At 39.9% G+C, this 24,668-nt stretch overlaps 1 protein-coding gene and 1 pseudogene across 1 annotated transcript in view; one reads left to right on the top strand and one right to left on the bottom strand.

Moving 5' to 3' along the window:
* LOC139742036 (cytochrome c oxidase assembly factor 1 homolog) overlaps positions 1–7,138 on the top strand; it is a 425,467-nt gene extending 418,329 nt beyond the window's left edge. Inside the window, exons 2-5 of the mRNA XM_071652597.1 lie at positions 2,096–2,211; positions 4,086–4,234; positions 4,657–4,733; positions 5,540–7,138. Of these exons, the coding sequence (XP_071508698.1) occupies positions 2,118–2,211; positions 4,086–4,234; positions 4,657–4,733; positions 5,540–5,687 (468 nt within the window). The 5' untranslated portion in view covers positions 2,096–2,117 and the 3' untranslated portion in view covers positions 5,688–7,138. The remainder of the gene's footprint in view (positions 1–2,095; positions 2,212–4,085; positions 4,235–4,656; positions 4,734–5,539) is intronic.
* A 347-nt stretch (positions 7,139–7,485) lies between these two features.
* Positions 7,486–24,668, bottom strand: LOC139742042 (uncharacterized; annotated as a pseudogene).

Genomic DNA, 24,668 nt, shown 5'->3' with positions numbered 1-24,668 from the left:
ATCAAAACGATCCAAAATGGTGATGATGATGGGCCAGAACATTAAAATACATCAAAAGTAGAACGCAAAAGACACAGGTATCTGGTGAATAAGCTAAAAATACACACAAAGTGGCGTGGAGTGAAGGCAAGAACTATAATTCACGCTGAGAAGATCTTCTGGCTTCGTGGGCGAAGTATGTACAGAGTATGTACAGAGCATCAATCTGGGCTAACTTTGATGGGCAAGTATCGGCGACTCAGCGGTGGCGCAACACGATGCTCCGTATGGGATTTGTGTTACTGACCAGGCGGGCCAGAGCAAAAATTGAGGATAAAAATTCAGCCAGATCACACGTTGAACAACGAAAATAAATACGCAGTAATGCTAAAAAAGCTTTAAAAAGCAGAAATCACTTGATGGAAATCTGCGATGACAATTCTAAAAACTAAATTTTAACAGATTTGAAAGTTAAAATCCTGCGACAAGGCAGTAAAAGTCCATCCACACGAAGCGCCCTCTACTCATCTGTTGGGTGTGTGCCACATCATCTGGCTCTGTCTGGATCAATACGCTGCCGGAAAAAATGATCATCCCTGATCATTTTGTTAAGACAACAACATATAGTCATGCTTTGGGAAAATGTTCTGTTTTTCAAATCTATGTTACTTTGAAGTTTGATACATTCCTGTTGACAGTGTTTTACTATTACAGGCCACAGCCCAGTCACTGTATTGTTATAATCTGTGCTTTGAACAGCATCTGGTTGGACTATTGACAGTGTTACCATGGTTACCCTGGACATGCTGTGAGCAAAGTTTGTTGAGAAAATGCCAAGCTTTGTTTTGATGTAGATTTACATGTACAAATTGTATGACAAATCTACATATTATGATTGTTTTCAATTGACCAGTGCAGTGCCAGTAGCTATACATGTACATTGTATAGCTACACATTATTGTACAGTAGCAATACATTATTGTACATTATTATTATGACTTGAATATATACACAAAACAGTGTCAGAAATTTGGAATTTTAATACTCTCAAGTTTAGGAGGGACCACTACTTCATAGTACATCACCACACAAAATGCAAGCTACATGTGACTGGGATGGACTTGCGAGAAATGCTTTCATTGTACTGTGTCATTTAGCAATTTAAATTATATTGATCGGTGTGGGTGGGTTTCTGTATTTGAGCAGAATATGCGCACTTGGCATGCAGTCGACTGAGTCGTACGTGCGAATGTGGCACATTAAAAGAGTAGGAATCTTTGCTCTTGAAATATTGTTATTATGGTCACTCATTTGTAAGCCAATCAAATCAACAATAAGAACTTCGACAGAATGTTCAGACATGAAAATGATACTGAAAGAACAAGACGTCTTTATATTCTATTTTATTATTGTTATTATTATTATTATTAGTAGTAGTAGTAGGCCTATTATTATTATTATTTGATTTGATTTTTCACCGTGTTTTTATTACCACTGAAGGGAAGCAGTGCAGTGGAATTAGCACACCATGAAATGGTTTTGATTTCATCACTCTGTCGTATACATTAAGAGCAGAGCAGAGAAGGCTGACAGCTAGCTATTAAACTGCGACCAGCCCCGATGCTTCTTGCATTCAGCTCCCACAGTAAGGTACAACTGTGTAAAGTAGGGTACTCTGCAATGCCACACATGGCAATTACTGACACTCGTGGATAGATAGTTGGTCTAGCTAGTAACATGACTTTGCCTTAACCCACTAATCATCAGTTCTCAATTCTACAATTTCAGAAAGCTGTCTTCTTGATGGCAGCCTGTGGTAACATGAAGCAAATAAGTCTGTACACATTCCTGTATTTGTCACAGAAAGCATGTACTGTGTAGTGTAATTGGTTAATACTGCACAGGAATATGTACAGTCATCACCAGTATCAACACACAATCTGATACGTTCCCACTTTTGTCATTCAGTTGTTTTTTAAGATATATTGCAGAAAAAATCTTAGTGTTTGAATATTAAATGGATGTCTTGAATTTATAAACTCAAGATTGAATTGGTTGAAAAGAAACTTCTTTTATTGATTGAAAATATTCCATTTTTCTTTAATCACACCCTCAGGCATCACACATTAAGAAGTACAATGCCTGTAAGTACAGCTGCCCTCAAGCAGATTGCAGCTGTTGGAGGGATAATCTCACTTGGAGGAGCAGCCTACTTCTACAAGAGAATACAAGGTAAAACCATATCCTGGCAGTCCCTCAAATAATAATAATGATAATCAGGTTTGAGTTTCTTCAGTTTGTCTCCCTCTACAAAGGAAAATTTGTTAGGATCGCAACTGCTGATCTATAAATTAACAAACATGTCGGAAAAAGAACCAGTGGGACTCAAACCTGTCATCTACTGCTTTCCGGGCAGCGACACTACCACCAGGCTGTCCCTGGTTGCCGGCAGTGACACGATGAACATGGAACAAATACCGAAGCTCCGAAATTCCGACATTGTTTTGTTAAGTAGTCCAAGGCGGACAACTTAACGACATGTTTGTTAATTTATAGATCGGCAGTTGCGATCTTAACAAATTTTCATTTGTAGAGGGAGACAAACTGAAGAAACTCAAACCTGAGCCTTCACCCCTCTGAATAATATCTTTCTTTCAATAATGATAATAATTGCTTGATTTGATATAGCTCATTTCACACTTGTTACATGAATATCTCAATGCACTTTACATCCTATTATTACCCTTGTCAGTGGATACATTGTTTCCAACCAGCACTAACAGTGCTCACTCTCCACTCCCTGGGGAGCATTCCATCCAGTCGCCATTTTACAGGTGCGCACATGCTGATCAATCAACATAAGCTTTCTCATCCTACTGGGTACCAATTCATACTCCTGGGTGGAGAGCAGCAATGTGGACAAAGTGCCTGCTGAAAGGCAAACTTGTCGGGCTTGGCATGGCTCATACGCTCACGAACCATACCACGCTCATGTCGTTCACTGACGAGCGCTCTTATCCACTCAGCCATGACACGAGGGTCTTATAACAAGATCCTCTGTTATTGTCTCAAGAGTAATTTTCACACAGTTTTCTTGCTGAATACAAATATTATAGTGTGATATAGTGGCCATGCCAGTAAAAAGTCTTTAATTGCCAACAAAATTTTACCGTACAAAAAAAAAAAAAAAAAAAAAAAAAAGACCCAACATTTCTAGAGCAAAGTTACAGAGATTAAAAGTGATATTGTTGTTATTGATTTACTGCTTGGCCTGTCATTAGGAACTAAAGGTTTCCTATTTTGTAGTTGATTTTATTTTCTATACATTTGGTAATATACCAAGGAATGAAATTGATGATTCATTGTGTAGATTTTGATATTGCCCAATAGAGAGTCTTTTCTTGTGTGATTTCTACCACAATCCTTGTCGGGTGTGAGTAACTGAACTTGTGAATTGTGATTACCTTGCTATCAAAGACACTTGGTGCAGCTGTTTTTCTCCAGTAGATTCAAATTAAGAAGCACATGCTTTCCCTTAAAGATAATATAAAGTTTGGGTACCTCAAAAGTTTCCCGGAGTTTCCTTGTCTTAGTTTGTGTTTCAGGTTAAAGTACCTTTCATATAACTAACACTGTGAGACTTACTCGCCCCAAAGTGCTCTCATGGCTTAGTGATCATGCAATAATGGTTTCGTATCAGAGCAGAGTGGGCTCTGAAAAATTAGAACGAGCCATTAGTTTGACTCGACGCGGTACCGCGACAATCAATATACACGTATTGTACGAAACCATTATTGCATGATTACTAAGACATGAGAGCACTTTGGGGCGAGTAAGTCTCACAGTGTTAGTTATATGAAAGGTACTTTAACCTGAAACACAAACTAAGACAAGGAAACTCAGGGAAACTTGAGGTACCAAAACTCTATATTATCTTTAAGTTATGCCATACTAAGATATTTCTGAATTACAAACTGCATTGCCTTGGTTGTCCATTTTACAATATTTATATATCTATTTCAGAGTACCATGCCTTTTTTGTGTGAAAAGATGTGTATAATAGAGGCAATTTTCTGATTCATTTTCATTTTTGTGTTTTGCTACAGACAATGTTGCATCTGGCTCATATTACTCCAAGACATTAGAGATCGTCCGTCAACACAATGGGGCAACAGAAGTCCTGGGCCTTCCTATCAAGACAAAGTTTGTTGACCTTGGAAATAGATTCAATGGCATTGCTGCTCTTCAAGCAAATGTAAGTGTTATGGTTCACAAAAAAACCTGGTGATTCAGCAAAATAAAAGCCAAGTAAATTCCAAATTGATAAGTTTTAGTATCTTTGAGGGAGTTGACATAGCATATATGAAACTCTACCTATAATGACTGTCATGAATGTTTCCATCTAAGTATGTTTGTATGTTCAAAAAAAAGTCTGTGGATGTTAATGTTCAAGATTTAACAGCAATACATTGTATACTGAGTATGTACATGGAATGCTTGAATTTTATCCCATATAACAGTCACATGCAGTGTATACAGTATCCCTTTTGGAAATTATGACCCATGTTTCTAAGCTAAACCAGGAGTGTCATTTAGATCATGAAAGAAAGCACCCGTATTACTGATGAAATAATGCAATCTTGCGCTCTGGGTTGATCTTGCTTTCTACTGCTACAGCTAGCCATCCCAGTAAGAGGAGCTGTCCGACAAGGAACTCTCTACACATGGTCCTCCAGAGCCAGTATGCAGGATGAGTGAGTCAAAATTCTTTGTATCTGAAATCCATCAGTCAGGATTTTTTTCGTCAGATTTTGAATATCATTTATCTTTCTTTGTGGCAATACAGATAACAGCATAAAGATGTTCAAAGCTCCATTGTTTGTTTTAAGTTCCATAATGTGTGTCCTGTAAAAGTGGAAATTTTCACGCATGTCGCATGACCAGAAACTAATGCAAAAGTAAGAGCACCCAAATGAGTTTGCTTGTCATACAGTTTTTATGTACCATGATGTAAAGATTTTGACTCCAAAGAATTGAAAGCACACAAAATTTTAACTAACTCAGCAGGGCTTGAAAAATTACTTCATATACCTTTCATATAACTAACACTGTGAGACTTACTCGCCCCAAAGTGCTCTCATGGCTTAGTAATCATGCAATAATGGTTTCGTACCAGAGCAGAGCGGGCTCTGAAAAATTCAAACGAGCCGTTAGTTTGACTCGACGCGGTACTGCGAGAATCAATATGCACGTATTGTAAGAAACCATTATTGCATGATTACTAAGACATGAGAGCACTTTGGGGCGAGTAAGTCTCACAGTGTTAGTTATATGAAAGGTACTTTAACCTGAAACACAAACTAAGACAAGGAAATTCAGGGAAACTTTTGAGGTATCAAAACTTTATATTATCTTTAATAGTGTCTTCTTATAGAGCAATGTGTGTCCTAGTAGCCACTAAACACAAACTTAAATATTCGTAGACCTTTGTGTATGAATAATCAATCATACTTTTTTTCAAGATTTCTCTCTCTTAACATTTTCTCCACTTTCTCTTCAGCTGGAGTGTGCAAAGGATCGACTTGGAAGTGAACAATCCAAGGAGGAGAGTAACAATCTATGTAGCGCCCTCTGATGGAGAATCAGAGTCAGCTGACCAGAGCTTGCCTTCACTAGCAGACCAAGCTGAAGAGATTGGGGACAGATGACACAGTGTGTGAAATTAGCTTTCCACAGTAAGCATGGACACTGGAATCATCTCTTATGTGGTCTATGGTCATTTGAAGTAAAGGATGACAGTTTCACTTCAAAGTGAAGCCTTCAATATGCAATGTTATATATGTGACCTGCCGAGACAAAAGGTACCAAAAGTGCAGTTATGTGGCATTATCGCTATGGATGCGCTGTATGCAGTTGTACACTAGCACTTCGGTACGGAGTAGTCAGTATCTTTTTAAATGCTGCGTCAGTTGCAAAATTATGTGATGATAGTGCCAAATACCTGTGTTGTTGGAGGAAGTCCTCATACATCCAAGCGACCCAGATATATTAAAGTTGTTTTTTGTTTCTCAGAGAACGAAATATCTGTTGTAAAACCAGGGCAAACTTTACGCTTTTAAGGGGAAGAGTGATATGCAGCACTTATTCCAGAGGTGGATGTAGGGATGAGACGTATTTAATAAAGGCCAAGCTAGGTTAAAAAACTTATTTGCCTGCTCAAACCCAATGCAGTGTCTACTACAAACTCACCATCAGCTTGCCTCAAGCTTCCAATTTCAGGAATGTCTTCACTTATATATGGCCTTGGCCTCAAGTTCAACTTAAGCAGTGGCAGTGGTAATCAGATGAGCTAAAAACTTGTGCAACGTGAGCATATTATTTCAATATCACATTGCTATATTTTACATGTCATGCAAAATTCACATTTTCTCTGAGCTTGGATTGAATGTATAAGTTTACATCAATATTGTAATACAACCTGATATCTCCAGTTCATGTGTGGGATTTTTTGGGGGTTTATATTCGCAGACACTTCACTCAAGCTCACAGGGGTCAGACCACATTTGCATATCACGCCGAGTACACATCATTAATTCACAAGCGACAATAAGTGCGTGCAAAGAAGAAACTTTATTACTGTACTCGCCAATCCGGAGAGTTTGTCGGCCACGGTGCATAACTGATCACTGCAAGAAAGAGCCGATACACAGCGCCTTGTATGCAATACACCACAAAGAAAGGGAGACACACCACGGACCATGTTGGCCTCTGTAGAGAATCAGCTAAGAGCTTCTCCCTCCCACAGCCTGAGTGAGATTATACCCACGTGCGACCCATGCCCCCCACTCTGCCCTTGGGTCATGGGGTCACCGCACGCCACCTACGTCCTACTACACTTACCAGAGACACCTACTTCCAGTGCTCTATACTCATTTCATTACACAGCCCCTCCCTAAGACTAGTCAGTCCCTAGACTAGGGCATGGCTTCTTATACACAATGAAATGACCAAGACCGGACACTAAAATTCCTCATCCCTTACAATTAGAAACATAAACAATAACGCAATGTCGACCTGCTTATTTGAACCTCTCCAATTAGCATAGCAGTCGTTTCCTCTTCTTCTAAGCACTCTAAAACAAATATCTTACATGAAAACATGAAACACTTTCTTGCAACTTTGCATAAACATACATAACTCTTATCAACACAATGATAAAAGCTGAATCATTACTTTGCATTTGAGTTATTTATAGGTCCAGAGAGTTTGGCGTTCGGACTTTGTTATGACATAAATCTGACATTAAGAGCACCTTGTGTATGTATTACCATTCCTATCGTTGAGGTGATTTGTACTTTACCAGTGGTAGCTCTTACGGTAGATCGAATTGTATTTACACTTGATTACATGAATAAACAAAAATAAACAAAGCTCTCCTGATAGCAGTCCATATTATCTTAAACACATATAAAACACTGGAGCGTCACTAGTCATTGAACCTCTTCGCTAGGTCTGAACTCCCACCACAGCATCAACAAAGAATTCCTTGCGTCGTTCCAGCTTGTTGAACAAGACTCCGTCCTTGTATGTCATCTCGCAGACGGTCTCTGTGATCTTGTGTACCCGGCCAACAAGAACCTTGGTCAATTCCCCCTCCTTCATAAGTTGACCTGGTGTCCAAGCCTGCACATGGTGCAACTTTATGAGATGTTGAGGTGCGTTTTTGCTCCCTGCTCAAAGGAGCACCACTTCATACTGCCTGTCTTGGCTCTACTCCCATATCTTTTCGCCTACACAATAAATCGACCGAGAGGATTCTTCACCCATGTTCACCCGCTGATTTTGAAGGAGATCCGGGATTGGTAGTTCTCTGACAGGCTGGTTTGCCTGTACCTGTCTTATTTGAAGTTCCTTGGTGTCATCCAGCTCGGATACTTGGTTGTCCGGCTCCGAGTCTGACATCTCAGATTCGGGATCTGGAGGCCCCATCATCACACAGCTAGCATACCACATGGCTTCCCACGTCCTTCCTGCACGTCTTGCCGTGTTCCCGGTGAGACTGCACCTCAATATCTGCACAGGGAGTTGGAGTCTCAGGAATCTAAACAGTGCTCTTCATCTACTTTGCAGCAGCTTTGCGGCTGCGGAGTTCGCAGGAGTGGTCGCACTTGTCCCTTCCAGCTGTTGGGGAATCTCCTGTATGACCCCGATGCAGCCTCCTGTAGTGAGTCAAGAGGCTATCTCTCCTGGAGAATAGCTTTCCGCACTGCTTGCAATCGTGGCTGTGCCAGCTCTGATGTTTACTTTCGATATGCCAAGATAAGCTTCGATGGTGGGTGTAAGTGGTGAATGATGGTGAATGGTGAATGTCTTACGGTTTGCACTTAGTCTGGAGTGACGCTGAAGAACCACATGAGTAGCCGTGTTTTGAAAGAGTTGACAGTTTATTGCAGTTTTGCTCTGTTACGCTCTGTAATAACTGTTCAATAACAGTGGCTTCTCCAGATTTTGTCAAATTTAACAAACAAACCCCGAGACGATGTCCATTCTCGATTTCGAGAGATTATTGTGTTCTAACCCTTATTCAATCTTACTTTATAGGCTTATTCTTATGCTTTAATACAGGACAAATCAATTGAATAATGCACACAAAGTATGTGAAAACTAAAAAGTGAAGTTACAGTGACTGTAATAGAACTTTTCCTTGAAAAAAAAAAATCCACTTAATGTCTGATTACAGAACTTATGCTTGACAACAACAATTACTTTCACTGACTTGAAAACAAGTACATAGGCCTACAGTACCAGGTTGCTCACCTTCAGAATGTTTCGTTGCTCTTTCCCACATAATGTAGGCTCTGAAAATCCTGGAGCCAAGACAATCTCTTGGCACTCTTATGAAGATGGTAGTAGATATCAATCAAAATTTCTTCTCCAACCTCCAATTCCTTTCCAGCCTTTTCAGCACAAAGGTGCAAAAGATGGCAGGGGTAACCTGACAGATAAATGTTCTCCTGCTTCTTTCTTGTGAAGGCTATGCAGCCTTTGCTGTGCCCTGTCATCACACTTGCATTATCACTGCCAAAGGCACAACAGTTGCGCCAACACGTGTTCTTTTTTTTTTATTTCGCTTTGGAGCACTTGAAATATGCCCTCTCCCATCGCATCAGTGTGACAAGATGGAACAGAAAGAAGTGATATCGAAATTTCTGTGGTGTCTGCATCAAAGTAGCGGACAACAATGGGGTATATATGGCGCGCCAGAAGGGAATCAAATATTTATGTTCGACACCAACTAAAAAACTATTTCATCCAGTAAAATTTCATTCAACCAAAATATATTCGACAAAATATTTATTTTATTCAAGATTCAAGATTCAATCATTTATTGTCTGATTTAAAAAATACAGAAAATCTTCCTCCACTGGCAAGATAACAGAGCATAACATGACAAGAATAACAAACAGATCACATATAAATGCACATGCACATATAGATACATGATAATCAATTAACAATTCGACACATCATCAAACAATATATTGTAACTACTTAAACTGAAGTACTAATGAAATGAAATATGATACCTTCACTTTGCACATTATTTTTCTTACCGAGTATAGAATTTATATGAAACTACATCTTTTTTGAATTATTTTTTACTGAGTCAAATTTACTAAAATAATAACTCCTTTTTGCTCTTCGCAAACAAGCTGTAACATGATTACGTAATTTCTTGTATTTTTCATATCTATATTCTGACGAGCATTGAAGATATTCTCTATAAACTTTGTTTTTCTTATTGATGATCTTTAAAATACGAGAGGTTACCCATGGTTTCCTACTTTTCTTACATTTCTTCACATGCTTAATAATTTTCGGCAAGTGTGTGTTATATAAACCTGTAAATATTGCACAAAATACATTATATGATGCATCAGGATCATCTTCCTTATACACATCTGACCAATCTGTTGTTTTCAACCCTTCTATTAGCTCACCGATACTTGCCCTCGTTACATTCCTGTAACAAAAGGATACCTGCTCAACATTATCATCACAGACAGCTTCATTAGATAAATAGAATACAGGAAAATGATCTGATATTTCAGTCAATAAAATACCACACAGATTACAGTATCCCACATCATTTGTATAGATGTTGTCGATAAGAGTGGCAGATAATGAATTCACCCTTGTGGGTTTGTCTATAGTTGAGCAAAACCCGGATGAAACAACTGTATTAACAAAATCAAATACCTGTGCATTGTCTTGTTTTTTCATCAAATCAATATTAGTATCTCCCATAAGGTACACTTTTTTACTCTTCCAATCCTCAGTGTTCAACAAGTTATCAAAGAAAGATGTAAATGCAGACACTGATGATTTGGGCTGTTGATACACGACTCCTACAATTATATTATTACGGGATTTACGTTCAATTTCTACAATCAGATAATCAACACCTTCACATTCCTCATAATTATTCTTTAACGTAAAATTCAAGCTTTCATGTATAAACAAACCAACTCCACCACCACGGCCACTGGGTCTATCCACATGGACAAATTTGTAGCCATCAATCACAAATGGTAAAGTCAAAGATGAGTTTATCCATGTCTCTGATATTCCTATCACTGAGAACGAAAATTGGATACTTGAGATATAACTGTGAATTTGATCAAAATTTCGGGACAGACTCCTTGCATTAAAATGTAACATACTAAAATTATCTGTTAACATTAATTGCTGAACTGTTACATCAAACTCGTTAGCCAGATAATACTTGACTACACTTGAGTGAGTTTCTTCATTTTCAACATTTTCATTTTGTTCACTACAGAAGTAGTTGATTCTTCCAGAAAAACAGATGTTAAGGGAGAAACCCTCACATCATCATGCACTATTACTGGAGTATCTGTATATAAAGTATCTGAGGTTCCGTTGTCTTCGACCACTTGAGTAATCAAACTATTACAAGGCTCAAACATTTGGGGAAAAAAAAAGAAAAAAGAAAAGAAGTGCAAAAGTTATACAGAAAAACAGAGATATACAAGTGTGTACATATAATTCAAAAAGAAAAAAATATATACAAAATTCAACAAGTTACCCAATATCTGAGTGCCTATTTGGGATCAATTTAGGCCCATGTCAAAGCTTTTCCAAGTCACATTTACTACGGATGGTCTTCTTTATTGTCTTTCTGTTTGTTGCTGGCAAGAGTACGATGATTCGTCCATCCATTGACCAAGCGTCTTTGACCTTGGGATGTTTTTTTGCTGACCAGAGGAGTTCCTGATTCATGGGAGTGAGAGCTTCCATAACAGACATACCACTGCCTTTGAGTTTCCTACAGGCACGGATAACCGCATTGCGAATACGGTAAGAACTGAATTTCACTATGATCGTGCGTGGCTTGTTGCTGTTATTGTTGGAGTTTGACGGCTGGGATGTCGCGATGTCGTTGTGGGGGGCAACACGATGCGATCTGTCAAGATCATTGAGAGTAATGGGCACATCGAGCTGGTCGGAACAGAGCTGGCGGATGAGTTGGTCTGTGTCTTCTAGTCTGCTCTCTTTGACACCATGGAACTTCAGGGAGTTGCGGCGGGAATATTGCTCTGCTTCATTCATCGTCAGTTTGAGATTGTTGACAGCTGTTGCTTGAACATCAAGAGCGGTGGTGAGACGTTTTATTTCAGCATCTTTTGCTTTGAGGGATGCTTCCAGGTCAAAGATGCAGCCATCATGTTGATCGGACTTCTCCTTGAGACTGGTGCACTTTTGCTCAACTAGGTCAAGGCGCTAGACAAACTTTGTCATTTGTTTATTCATGGCTTTTTCAACAGCTTCTTCGATGGCTTGAAGGATTTCAAATGATCCGAGTAGGTGATGAAACCATGCGCGCTCGTTGCAAGAGTTGTAGGCGCGTTGCCACAGTACTGTTGTACTCGCGTTGTTGGGCACCATGGTTATTGTCTCTAAGTAGGTATTATGACGTCATATAGGTAGGCGTGGACCACTGAGTCTCATTTCTCATCAACCACAAGTGAAACGAGGCCCTCTTGGCACGGCTGCATGCTTCTCCTTCTACTTTCCTTGTCGTCCTCGTTCCACAACCTAGACGTCGTAGGACGTAAGCTAAAGACCCATTGGAGAATCCACGGCAGCCGACCTCTATTTTCCAAAGGTCTACCTTCCATCTCCGTTTTTGAATCTCCAAAAAGAGGTATTCGTATTTGTCACGTTTTCTCTCGCGAGCTCTTTGCATGCCTGCTTCATCTGGGACAGTCAGTTCAATGATAAACACCTGCCTTTTTTCCTCCGACCATATCACGATATCCGGGCGTAGGCTCGTGACGAAAACAATTTGAGGGAAGACAAGTTTTTTGTCTAGATCCGCCAAGATTTTGCAATCGTTTGCCTCATCTAAGCACGAAGAAAAGGCCCTCTGTGATTTTGTCTTGCTTTGTTCACCTTCCTTCACAAAATTCACATGACATCGTTTGGCTTGCATAGGTTTGGTGTTGCATTGTCCAATTTGATTGCTGCATGCCTCAGCGATAACGCGCAGAACTCGATTATGCCGCCAAGTGTATCTTCCCTGTCAGAGACTCGTGGGGCATCCCGCGAGAATGTGTGTAGTGGTGGCTCTCTCTTTGCACAGGTTGCAAGAGTCTTCATGCGCTATACCCCATCGTTTTAGGTTAACAGGTGATGGTGTGGTATTATACGTCGCGCCAAGTAGAAATTGAAGAAGTCTAGGACTCGTGTCGAAGAGATTTCTCCATGAAAGCTGTCTCTGTCGCACATTTTCCCACGAAGTCCATGCCCCTTGCACCGACATCTGGACCACGCGGACATACTGGATGTCGTCATTTTCCTCACAGCTAAGCCGACGATCTCCGCGCGGCGCTCATTAGGCTTAAGTTTAGAAACTGGTTTTCTGATTTGACCTGACCCTAGGTCCTGACGTCCGAACTGACCTCCTACCAAGTCTTCCATGCGAAGGGCGCCCTCGGCCCTTATATATATATATATATATATATATATATATATAATATAAATATATGTACCCTCCAAAATTTTGGGTACACCTGAAATAATAATAAATTGGCAGATTGTTGTTGTTGTTGTTCATTTTCCATCTGTGAAGATGGCTGGATAGCCCATATTCAGCTACACTAAGCTGGTCTTCCATGGGGTCCAGTTGGATGTGGGGTGGGACCACTTCACCGGGTTAGACACCCTGCTCTTTGCGATGAATGAATGAAGCGGGATCTTTTACGTGCATGAGTTGTGACTCTCTCATACACGGGACCTCCATTTTATGTCCTATCCGAGGGACAGAGTGTTTTGCCTCTTGCTAGAGGGGATGGTATGTTTACACACAACATTGCTCAGTCCAGACTCGGGTTCGAACCCGGGCCGCATGATCGTGAGGCAGACGCACTACCGACTGAGCCAACTCACCGCCCTAGATTTGAATACCAGTATTGCATCCTCCAGTCATGAAAGTTGGTCCATGAAACCATAGGAGTATTTTTAACGAGATTGCATCAAAATTTTGCTCAGGTACGGTCTGGATGACCTTTGACCTTCAGACCTGAACAACGGCCAAAAGCCTGGCAGAGGCTGTCCAAAGGGCCCAAATGGGGGGGGGGGGGGGGGGGGGGGGGCGACGCATTATTATCATCACTCAGCATATGTCAGAAGAGAGAAGAAACACGTGGCCAATAAACATTGAGTCATTGTCTGTCAGAAATGGTAATAGGTCCCAATTTTCTTTTGAAGGACTATTGAGCTAATTCTGGTGTCTATTTATATATTTACCACCCTAATAAATCCATAGACAATGTCAAAAATCCTGGCTGCGCGGGGGGGGGGGGGCAAATGTTGCCGTGCACGCATAACCGCCACGCTGCTGCATGACTTTTTTTCTTTCAAGTCTTACAAATATTTTGACACCAAGTTTGCGAAAATCAAGCCTCCTGTTCTGAAGTCACATGACCTTTTGCAACCAAAGGTCAATCTAGAAAGTGAGATTTTTTTTTTCATTTTTTGTACAAAACAAATAGCGAAGTTCATTTTTTTCTCATTTTGGCTTGTAAATCAGTAATTTTTTTCCGTTTTTGATTTGTACATCATTCATTCAGCTTGATATTGATCCAATGGAAGATCTCAAAACAGCAGAAACGATATAAACAAAATTAAAAGGATAAAATACATAATGAATTCATAAACAAAAAAAAATGTATAAGACTAAAGGCAAACTTGAAATTTGTTTCAATTTGTTTTCATGTTGGAAAGGCTCCTAGAAACTTCCTGCATTAAAAATATTGAATAGAAAGTGTATTTTATAAAACTATTAAGAAAAAATATGATTTATACATATAATTTGCATAAATTATAATAACTAATAAAGTATGTTTTATAGAAAAATGCCACCAAGGCCTTTCTCTTTACACAATTTCTGATTACCCAAACCTTGTATAACCAATTACTTTCTGGGAGTATTGAAAATATGGATTGTATGCAATCACCAAGTAAAAGGTTATTAATTATCAAGAGCAAGAATTAAAAAAAAAAATCCCTAGTATAACTGAATACATACCTCTGAAATAGATCCGGGCAAGGGAGATGTAGCCCTTATAAAAATGTCGCCCTGTCCAGCCAGATGCCGAATGGCAGCCCCATTCCATGTATGACATCTCGAAGTTTGCGGAGCTATAACTTGACAAGACTTTCACATTTTCAAATCTAATGAGGAAGAAGGGGATACAGAGGTATTTAAGTCTAATGGTCCATGCCCTCAAAACAGGGCTAAGTTTATGGGAAAATAGGAATTAGAAAAAAAAATTTTTGCTATTTTTCATCTTTCTACCAGATACACTGATGATACTCCAAGGAGTCCAACTTTGAAAAAATAGATGTATACAAATTTGTGGATATAATTTGTTGAGGTAACTCTCTTTCATTCTGCTGTTATTGCAATTTCTTTTCAAAATAGCTTCTAAATTAAAGCTTAAAGTCTAATTATACAAAAGTGTAAAATTTTGATAATTTCATGTGTACATAGGCCTGATGAGCGATTATCATTTTACACCACCATGTACTGCTAGTACTACAGAAGATTCAAAATAGACAAGAGAAATCCATAAATTTCTTTAAAAGTTTACAATTTTGTTTATGAACACATTTAAAAGATTGCAATAAACTAAATCGTGTACTACTTAAGTAAATTAAGTGCGCTTTAATATGTGGATGGCATTTTTTATATCATAGTTTAATGGTATTCTTACACACCAAAAATACAGAAATTTAGCTCAAACATGAATGAAGTGTGAGTGAATATTCCAAAAATGATTCAAGAGTCTCCAAAAGATCAACTTTCAATTTCTTTTTCAGCTTTAACTGCGATTTTACTTACAATTTTTTTTTTTTTTCTGAGCACCCTGTTTTTGTACATAACTTGAATGAGTCTATCTTGATATTTATTGATGGGTATAGGAGTAATAGGACTGTACTTCAAAAACTTCACAAATATTTGCCTTGTGTAGTCGTTTTATCTAATGTGCACTGCACTGGTATATAAGTAAACGCTCAATTTTAACACTTTATCTTTTACTTCACCCTGTACAATATCAAGGCCAACCCGTATGTTTGAACTTCATTATAATTTTTAGGATCCTTGTTGAATAAGCTTTCAGAGGATATATACTTTTATGTACTTCAAGCGTAAACTTTTGGGGATTTTTAGCCTCATAGGCAAGGAGGTAAGTACAGCCTCTCTCGAAAATGCACAATTTTTGCAATCTTTGTAATTCCTTTGTAATTCCACTGTATTCCTTTAGTGTAAAAATGCTAATTAAATGATGTATAAAAAGATCATGCAATAACAAACTGAAGGAGGAACACAAAACTTAAATTAGGAAGATGCATCCATGGACAAATGGAATAAAAAACCTAACCCCAAACAGACATCAATTGCACATTTATGGAGGCAATGAAGAAAAAAATACTGTTACCTTGGCCTTGGGAGATCTTTTAGTTCATCACTGAACAGTTCTTCAATAGCTTCAGCTTTGTTCATGCTTTTGGAAAAGACAACTGAGCATGCTCCGTATGGGGTACGGGGGAAAAAAGGAATCCTTATTCAAAAATTGGTAAGTCAAACATCAAATTTAGGAATAGATTAGACCCCAGTTCTCCATTTCGCATATAGCCGATATACAGCTATATCAGCTATCGCTATCAACATCCGGGTATTTTTGCTGGGAAGCTCACTTCCGGTAACAGCTTTGAAATGCAGCGCAGACGCGCCCGGGTTATGCAAGCACACAATCTTACTGATCCTTATTTTAGCTAGACGTGTTATACCCTCAATGAAAGTGCGAAGTTTCATTGTTCTTTTTCTGAACTGTTCACACATTCCGGGAGCCTGCGGGTGTGGTACATCAGCAGGAACATGGACATGAGATGCGTGGTGTGCTGCTCGATCGTTTCTTCTTGTGCCTGATCCACATCAAGACCAAAACTGTTCCAAAAGAAATATTTTGGAGGGTTCTTTTAAATTCCATTTGGCAAAATATCTGTCTGATCAAGGTGGCGTGAGCAAAGTCGCAAGTTTCGAGTTAGTTCGAACTTGTCTTTTCCCCGCAGCAGATTTCTCCATATCCTCTGTTGCTGCCGGTTGGTTGGAAATTTTACCCATGACAGTTCTTTCTTCCATGGGTATTTCATCATATTTTTCAGCTTGGCATCATCTGCCCAACACAAGGCTGCCTCGCAGGAAAACCCCATCTTTTCACTCCTGAAAAAAAAAAATACCAAGCTTGACTGCTTGAGGTAAAATCAATAATTACAAACAGTGTCGCATAGATCAAATTTGCACAGCACGTAAACTGATAACTTCGTATAAAAGCAAGAAAGCCGGCCGGCCGGCCATGCATGCGCATATATATGCATCGATCGCCAACTAGCGCGCCAACACCGGAAGTACCCTTCCCTGCACATCTGGGTACTTTAAAGGGAATCGATAGCTGATATCACTGGATATCGGCTATATGCGATATCCAGAATTAGGAATACATTAGGCCTAGATGCTCAATTAGAGCTGATCAGGTGAGGATAAAATGCCCTTTTGAGGGCATTTTTAGTTGTGAATTGACTTCGCGCTGCTGCACAGTACGTTTGAAAAGGCAACTGTTACAACAGAATCTGTCTCTGTGAGTAACTATGAGGAGTGCTGACCATGTTACAAGTACCAACATTAGATAAGCCCAATGAGAAGAGACAAATCTATCCCATCAGTCTAGGTTGCATATTACTAGCCTATCGTCTTATTAGTAACCTTGCAGTTTTATTTTGCACATGCAGAGCTGCCAACTTTTGGAAACAAAAATTAGTACTCAGCACCTCCAAAATTAGTATTTTTCCTCCAAAATTCAGATTTTTTTTCCTGGCCTTTTTTTAAACAAACATTAGGTATTTTAAAGCTTTATCATGTCTTAACAATGATAATGCATATAATGAGGTCAATATTTTGTTCTTAATCAAGTTTACACCATTGTACTTCACTTTAAATGTTCATCAGAACAATTTTGTCTGTAAACTCACATGCAGATCTTTCTAGTTCCATGTTCTCGCTTCAACCACAAAATCCCCTTACACAAGTGACTCCATATTAAAAGGTACACTCATTTCACAAGTTAAACACAGAGGTTCTTGCAAAAGGCTGCAATAGCTGCTATAGCACAGTTTGCAGAAAAAAAATGTGTCGATATGACCAAAAAAAAACTTTTAAAAAAAGTTGCAGAGGCGGCAAAAGTCAACACAGCATAATGTACATGTAGATAAGCAAGTATCCAAAGGAGTTGTAGAAGGCTGCAATACTGAACAGTCACTTCAGTCAATATTGAAGCTGAGCAAGGCTGAAACACTGCACATTCAAGTATGAAAGAGAAACCTACAAACATTTCAACTTAAGTTGTAGAAGGTTTTGAGTTCAGAAGTCTGCTGTAGCTAACTCTTTACTTGAAATTAATTCTGCACACTACAGTGTAGTCACGTCAGATAAATGATGCACTGAGTCAAAATGTGGCTCAAGTAAAAGACTGCAATAACACAGCTCACAGTTACACAGAGGTCAAGATGATCCAAAAGGCTCAAAAGAAAATTTGCAGAAGGCTCCAGTCAATACAGCATGGTGTACATGGAGATACAAAAGTTGTAGCAGGCTGCAACAGTCAGTACAGTCTATATTGAAGCTGTGCAAGGCTGCTGAAGCACATATCCCCCAAGTAAATGAAGAAAAAATAACCTGCAGAAGTCTTTTCTCAAGTTGTAGAATGCAAATCAGTCAGCTGCAGCATGCTCTGTCTGCAAATCAGACCTGGCTTCTGATACGTGTACAGATGAGACCTGGTTACTTATTGAAGGCAGCAGCAGCACCCTTGCACTTTCCCAAGAGTGAATCTGAGAATGTCATCTCATAACATGATCGATTTGTTGCTAAGGACATCACTTTCTGCGTAAGCAAGTCTGAGAGTGTCTTAGTAGCAAGGCTAGGACGAAACTCGGTGGAATTCTTCCTCACCAGGCTGAAAATTCGCTCATCTTCAGCATTGCTGTGCGGAATAGAGATGATGGCTAGCATGATCTTTGGCAGGTACACATACTTCAGCTGAGAAGTTGACCTGTCCTTCAGCTTCGAAATCTCAACCCACATGTCATCAGCTCTTTGCAATGGAGAAATGTTGACATCAGAGAGGTCATCCACTTGATGTCGGGCAAACTCCAGCTGGATTGTATCCCTTTTGTCTTCCAACATGTGAAATTGGTCAAAGAAGAAAGACACCAACTCAAACTTGGACACAAGCCTCTTTCTGGGGTCCGCGACGCTTGCATGTTTGAGAACTTCATTGTTGATGGGAAACTTCTTCAGAATGTAGTCACAAATGGCTGTGAAGAACTTCCTCACAGAAGAAAAGAACTCAGTAGTCTGAGAGGAAGAAAACTTGTGTGAAGCAAGGAAGGAGGTGACATCATGACCAACAATCAGTTCTTCATCCTCCCTCTGATTGCTGACACCTTTGTAGTTGCATGAAGCTACAGTAGTGGAAGAGGCCATGCTTGTTGGCTTCACAAAGTGTAGCAACATTTCTGTCAGAAAGTCCTGCAGTTTGTCATGAAGAAGGTGAATTTTGGGTGCATCTTCTTGCAGTTCAAGGTTGAAGCGAGTGAAAGTGGGGATGACTTTCAACAGAAAAAGACAATACAGTTTGTTGTAGTCGTTCAGCCGTCCAATGATCTGGCCTGCTTTGTCTCCTGAGGCAAAAGCAGGTCGTGACGGTGCTGTCTTTGTCCCAGAAACCAGCATCCCTGATGAAGTCTTCTTGGTAGCAGAACCTTTGGTTGATGATGGAGGCTTAAAGATGCTGGAAGCCAGATCTGTGGTCATCTTTGTAGAGGAAAGGACTGTAAGGAGATAAAGGGAGAGAAAAATTTGTTTAACATTTTATCAAAAAACTGTACAGCACAGACAAATCAGTCTTTTCTTCTTCTTTTTTTTTTTTTTGGTGAAATGTGTGTATATATATATGTATAATTATATACATACGATTTTCACTATGATTTTCTTCGTGAGACAAGTAATCTGTTCCCCTATCGTCCAAGTCTTCACTGCAATGGTCAACATCTTCACAAGTATATACATATAAATCAAATGACTGAGCTTCAACCAACCTTGAATTGTAGAGGGCAAGCTTTCGTCCTGCTCCTGAGGACTTTCTAAAGCCTTATGCAGTGGAGTGTTGTCTTGCAACGGCAGCAATGTCTCTCAAAGTTCCGATATGTCGGGTGAAAAGTCAAATCAAAAGTGGACGATCATCAAATAAAATAAAATGTAAGTTACGATGGCCTGGCACTGGTCACGTCTAAAGTTAGTACGTACCTCAAGACGATCGTTCGTACAAAAGTTCAAGTCGCATTACAGGCGAATCCATCCATAATTCGTATCATTCATAGAAGTCGTGCTGATAATCCCTTTTCAATCGCTAAATGCACACGGTAAATTCATTCAATTACTGTAAAAAAATGCTAGCTCCTTTCACTAAGAGCTCAAGACTCACAAGCTCATCGCCGAGCATCGTCGCGACGTGACGAATACGTATACCACGCCGCCCATCAGGAGATCGAGAAGTTGTAAACAAACATAAATGTTAGTACTTACTTGGTACGAAGTAGCTGCCGCTGAAACAGCTGGGGCCGGTGCACCGGCCTGGTGCAGCACGCTGGTTAGACATTCACCAGACCAGCACGTTGCGTGCGTGATGCCCAGGGTAGGGGATAACGGGATATTCAGTACTGTATTCAGCAAGCATTGTCCAGCGCAGCAGTATTGACCGATTCTGTGATGCGCTATGTGTATTTTTGGCTTGGGCGCAGCCATAGTGGGTGTATTAGCCGACCCCCCCCTCCGCACTCCCCCACCCCTCTCCCTACATTAGCACGCGCGCAGAATGAAAAACTGCTTTAGCCAATAGGCGTCTCGTACTGAGTGCGCAAATGCTTGCTTAGTGCGCGAACCTTTGTTACAAGTGCGTGATAAACATGTTGCCCCGGGGTGGGGGAGAGCAGGGGGGGGGGGGGGTCGGCTGATACACCCACTATGGCTGTGCCCTGTGCCGTAAAATGTCTGCTGCCCTCAACGAAACCGAATCGGTCAATAAGCATTGCTGTACACTCACACACACACACATAATTTGAGTACCTCCAAAACGGTCGTTAGGATCGTTAGGGAAACATTCACAGTCTCAGAGGGGAAAATACTATAATCTTCATCACGAGCTTGGAATTTGCATGAACGAATGCAAATATTTGTTTGGTGCAATTATGTTTTACTACAATAGTTTCACGATTGTTACTGGCGCACGGGTCGGTCAGTAAATCTTTCCACACTCGAATATAAACTCACTTTTCAATTGCAGAAATATATTGCAGTAACATTGTAAAGACCATACAACACTCTCAAAAGTCAGTCCGTACTTGGGAGGGTAAAGGAATAGGCGGACGAAGAAGTAAAGAAGAGCAAAAAAAATTGCAGAAATTGGAGGCACAATCCTGACTCTACCACTTTTAATACAGTTTACCTACCGTACGTCCACGTACACATACTGTACATGTTGCGTGCAGCTATGCAGCCGATCAACGCTAGCTGGGTGGTGGTCGACCGATCGGGGAGATGAGGCTGGGCTACCCACTGGTATATCGTACAACGTAGAGCTCTACCTACCTGCTAGCTGCAGCTGGCGATGCGATGGCTGCCCACAACGTGGACTGCAGTATATGCACGCATGCAGCCCATAACACGTGTTAGCGCACTTTTCTCTTCCGTGCCTGTCTACAGTTTAGTACAGTGCGTGCGCGCTGCATCGGCAAGTAGCTAGATACAGTACACATTACAGTAAGGTGATGCGTCTTTGTCATTTTATTTGTCATTTCTTTTTGCCCGAAATTTGTACTATTTGAGGGCATTTTCGTATTTTCGTATTCCCTTTGATTTTTCGTAACAAATACGAATTTTTCAGAATGGTTGGCAGCTCTGCTCAGACATTGAAGTACTGTGAACGACATGAGCGTGGTATGGTTCGTGGGTTCGAGCCCATGCCAAGCCCGACACGTTTGCCCTTCAGCAAGGCACTTTATCCACATTGCTGCTCTCCACCCAGGAGTATAAATGGGTACCCGGTAGGATGAGAAAGCTTATGTTGGTTGATCAGCATGTGCGCGCCTGTAAAATGGCTGCGACTGGCTAGAATGCTCCCCATGGAGTGGAGAATGAGCACTGTTAGTGCTGGTTGGAAATAATGTATCCAGTGACCGGGGTAATAATAGTCTGTAAAGCGCATTGAAACCCTGAAGTGTGTGAAATGCGCTATATAAAAACCAGCTATTATTATTATTATTACTTTTTTCCCTCTGCCTGCATCCAAAGGACCTTGTGTAGTATTCCTACTGCATGTAGTTGGGGGATGCTTGGAGACCTTGGATGGTTCTTTCCAAAGCAAACTTGAGAATGCACTCTCTCCTCTTGAAGGAACTTTCTGGATTCCAGGTGCAACTTCAGGACTCTTTTTGGACCCAGATAATAACCGACTCTGTTTGAGAATGACTTTGAACTTGCTTTGCAGAATTGAACTTGGTCTCTTCTTTATGGAGCTCTGTCCAGCACTTGCAACACTTTTAGACTGCTCACATGCCTTCTCTTGTGATACCTTTTGCTTCTTTGGATTCCCCTCTTCATTGTCTTTCTTCCGTTTACCTCCAACAAGCTCAGCATGTGCCTGTGAGCTTTGACCTTCTCTGTCTGAAGACTTAGACTCTTCAGTAACCTTAGCCTTCTGTTTTCTAGGTTGACTAGCTCCATCAGACTCTGCCTCCAATCTGAAGAATTCTTTGAGAGGCTCCCACTGTTCAGTAAGCCTTCCAACAGCTCTTTCCATCGAAAGCCAGCATGTACAGACGTGTTTCAGGATCGCATGGTTTTCTGCTCCCAACATCTGTTGTACTGCCTTGAAGGCTTTGTGTCTCTTCCTTGACTTTTCTAGGTAGTAAAAGACTGGAGTTAGCAGATCAACAGGCGAGAACGGTAGTACACTGGCTCCCTTCTCTGCAAATAGATAGGTGCAACAGGTGACATGGGCACCCTAAAGATGAAGATGTTTTGATTCTCCTTTCTGAAGAACGATGCAACTCCACTTTGAGATCCCATCGTTACTGCTGCATCGTCAGCAGCATATGCAATTACATTCTTCCAAGGGATATTTTTCACCTTTAACCCGTTGAGGACGAGTCCAGAGTATACTCAGGCAAGGGTCTATGGGAAATGCGTGTTGTAGCAAAATCAAACCGTCCTCAATGGGTTAAAACACTGTCCATACGGAGAAAAATGTTTCCCCTATTGAACGTTCCTTTGTTGTTGCTATTTCTAGGAGACAGCTCATAACTCTACCGCTATCAGAATCATAGTAGCATACGATAATGGGATAAAGTTGTTCCTCACATCCCCTGTCACTACTTCCATCCGTTGAGATTGAAAATAGCTCTTTTCTCAACTTGTCAACCAGTTCAGCTGTTGTTAAAATCAAACATAATGTAACATTACTAGTCTACATCTAAAAAGCTGCCCAATGGAGTAATTTCAATTTGTGTATTTATTATTATTATTATTATTATTATTATCATTTATTTCGGCAATTGAAAACAACATACAATAAGTCAAAAAATAAAAGCAAATAAATGATGCTGGCCAAACATGCTCAGGTTGCCTGGAAAAGGAAAAGTAAAACAAATTACTCTAGCCCACGGACTTTCTTCCCCTACCCAAGCATGCATGGCAGCATCAAACAACAATAATCATACAACAATACATATATAAAGCATACCATAAAAAAAAAACATTGAGAAGATAAATGAAATAAAATAAAATGTCAACCAGATCAGAAATTGTAAAATTTGTGTTTGTTTTTCTCTATGACATTCGTGTACCGGTACACTTTAATAATCATTGTATTCTGAAATTAGGTACATGTAGTTTATATAAGCTCCTAATTGTTTCAAAGGCAATCTTAAGGTAAATTATATGAAATCAAAGATCAAATCTAAAGATTGCACACATAATATCCCACAAAAAATAGAAGGAATATTACTTGAAAAATAATGAAGTAGATTAAAAATCCTAAAAACACCACCACCCCAGATTAAGGAGTATGATTACAAAGCAGCAACAGATACATGTAGGGGTCTAGTAAAAAGGATAATTTTCTGGCATTTTTTTTTTTTTTTTCATGTTTACTCATATTTTTTTCCTCAAAACTGAACATAAATAAATTGTTTATTTCTACTGAGATATATTACTTGTGTGTGTGTGTGTGTGTTAAGAAGTCATACATTTACAGGTACAACAACTTCATAGAACAATACATGGAACAACCAAGTATATGGAGAAGTGTTTAATGTCCCATCTAACTGGATAACTAATTAACTGAAGTTATTGGAAAAAATTACCAGAACTTGAAATACTATTAGAATGATAGAATTAAAAATAACTCGGCTGAAACCACAAATGTAAGATGCAAAATTATTCCAGTCTAATGACCATGTGCAGTTACATGTGTAATCCCAAACTTCTAAAAGTTTTATTAAGTCACTGATCTGGTTTGCAGAACTTAAAACTTCGCCTACCTTTAGCTTCTTGACCCAGGGTCCTTGCAATTGAAGTACTGTAAAACATGATATATTCGCGGCATGAAATTTTCGCGAATTGGAGCCGATAGCCTTTTTCGTGGCATGAAATTTTCGCGAATTGCCACTGGCGTTCAATGCATGTAGTGTAGACAAAAACTTTCGCGTGCATTTTAATTTCGCGAATTTTGGCGCTCGCGAAATTCGCGTAATTAAAATGCACGCGAAATTCGCGAAATTAAAATGCACACGAAAATTTCTCGTTTTACAGTAGTCTTAGTACGTTTGCAACTGAAGCATGCAGCGATACTGCTATCTGGGAACACGACTTTCACAAGATCCGTGAAATGATCGGCTGCAGGGAAAGGAATATTGTGTTCTATTAAGTAGTTTGTCGTCAAGGTCTCCGCCCTTATCACTGACAAATCCGCCTTTTGTTTCAT

Source organism: Diadema antillarum, unplaced genomic scaffold (assembly GCF_040938485.1).
Source record: "Diadema antillarum isolate AM-2024a unplaced genomic scaffold, OU_Dant_1.0 seq00000975_RagTag, whole genome shotgun sequence".
Taxonomy (NCBI): Eukaryota; Metazoa; Echinodermata; class Echinoidea; order Diadematoida; family Diadematidae; genus Diadema; species Diadema antillarum.
This window is presented reverse-complemented; position numbering and strand designations above follow the sequence as displayed.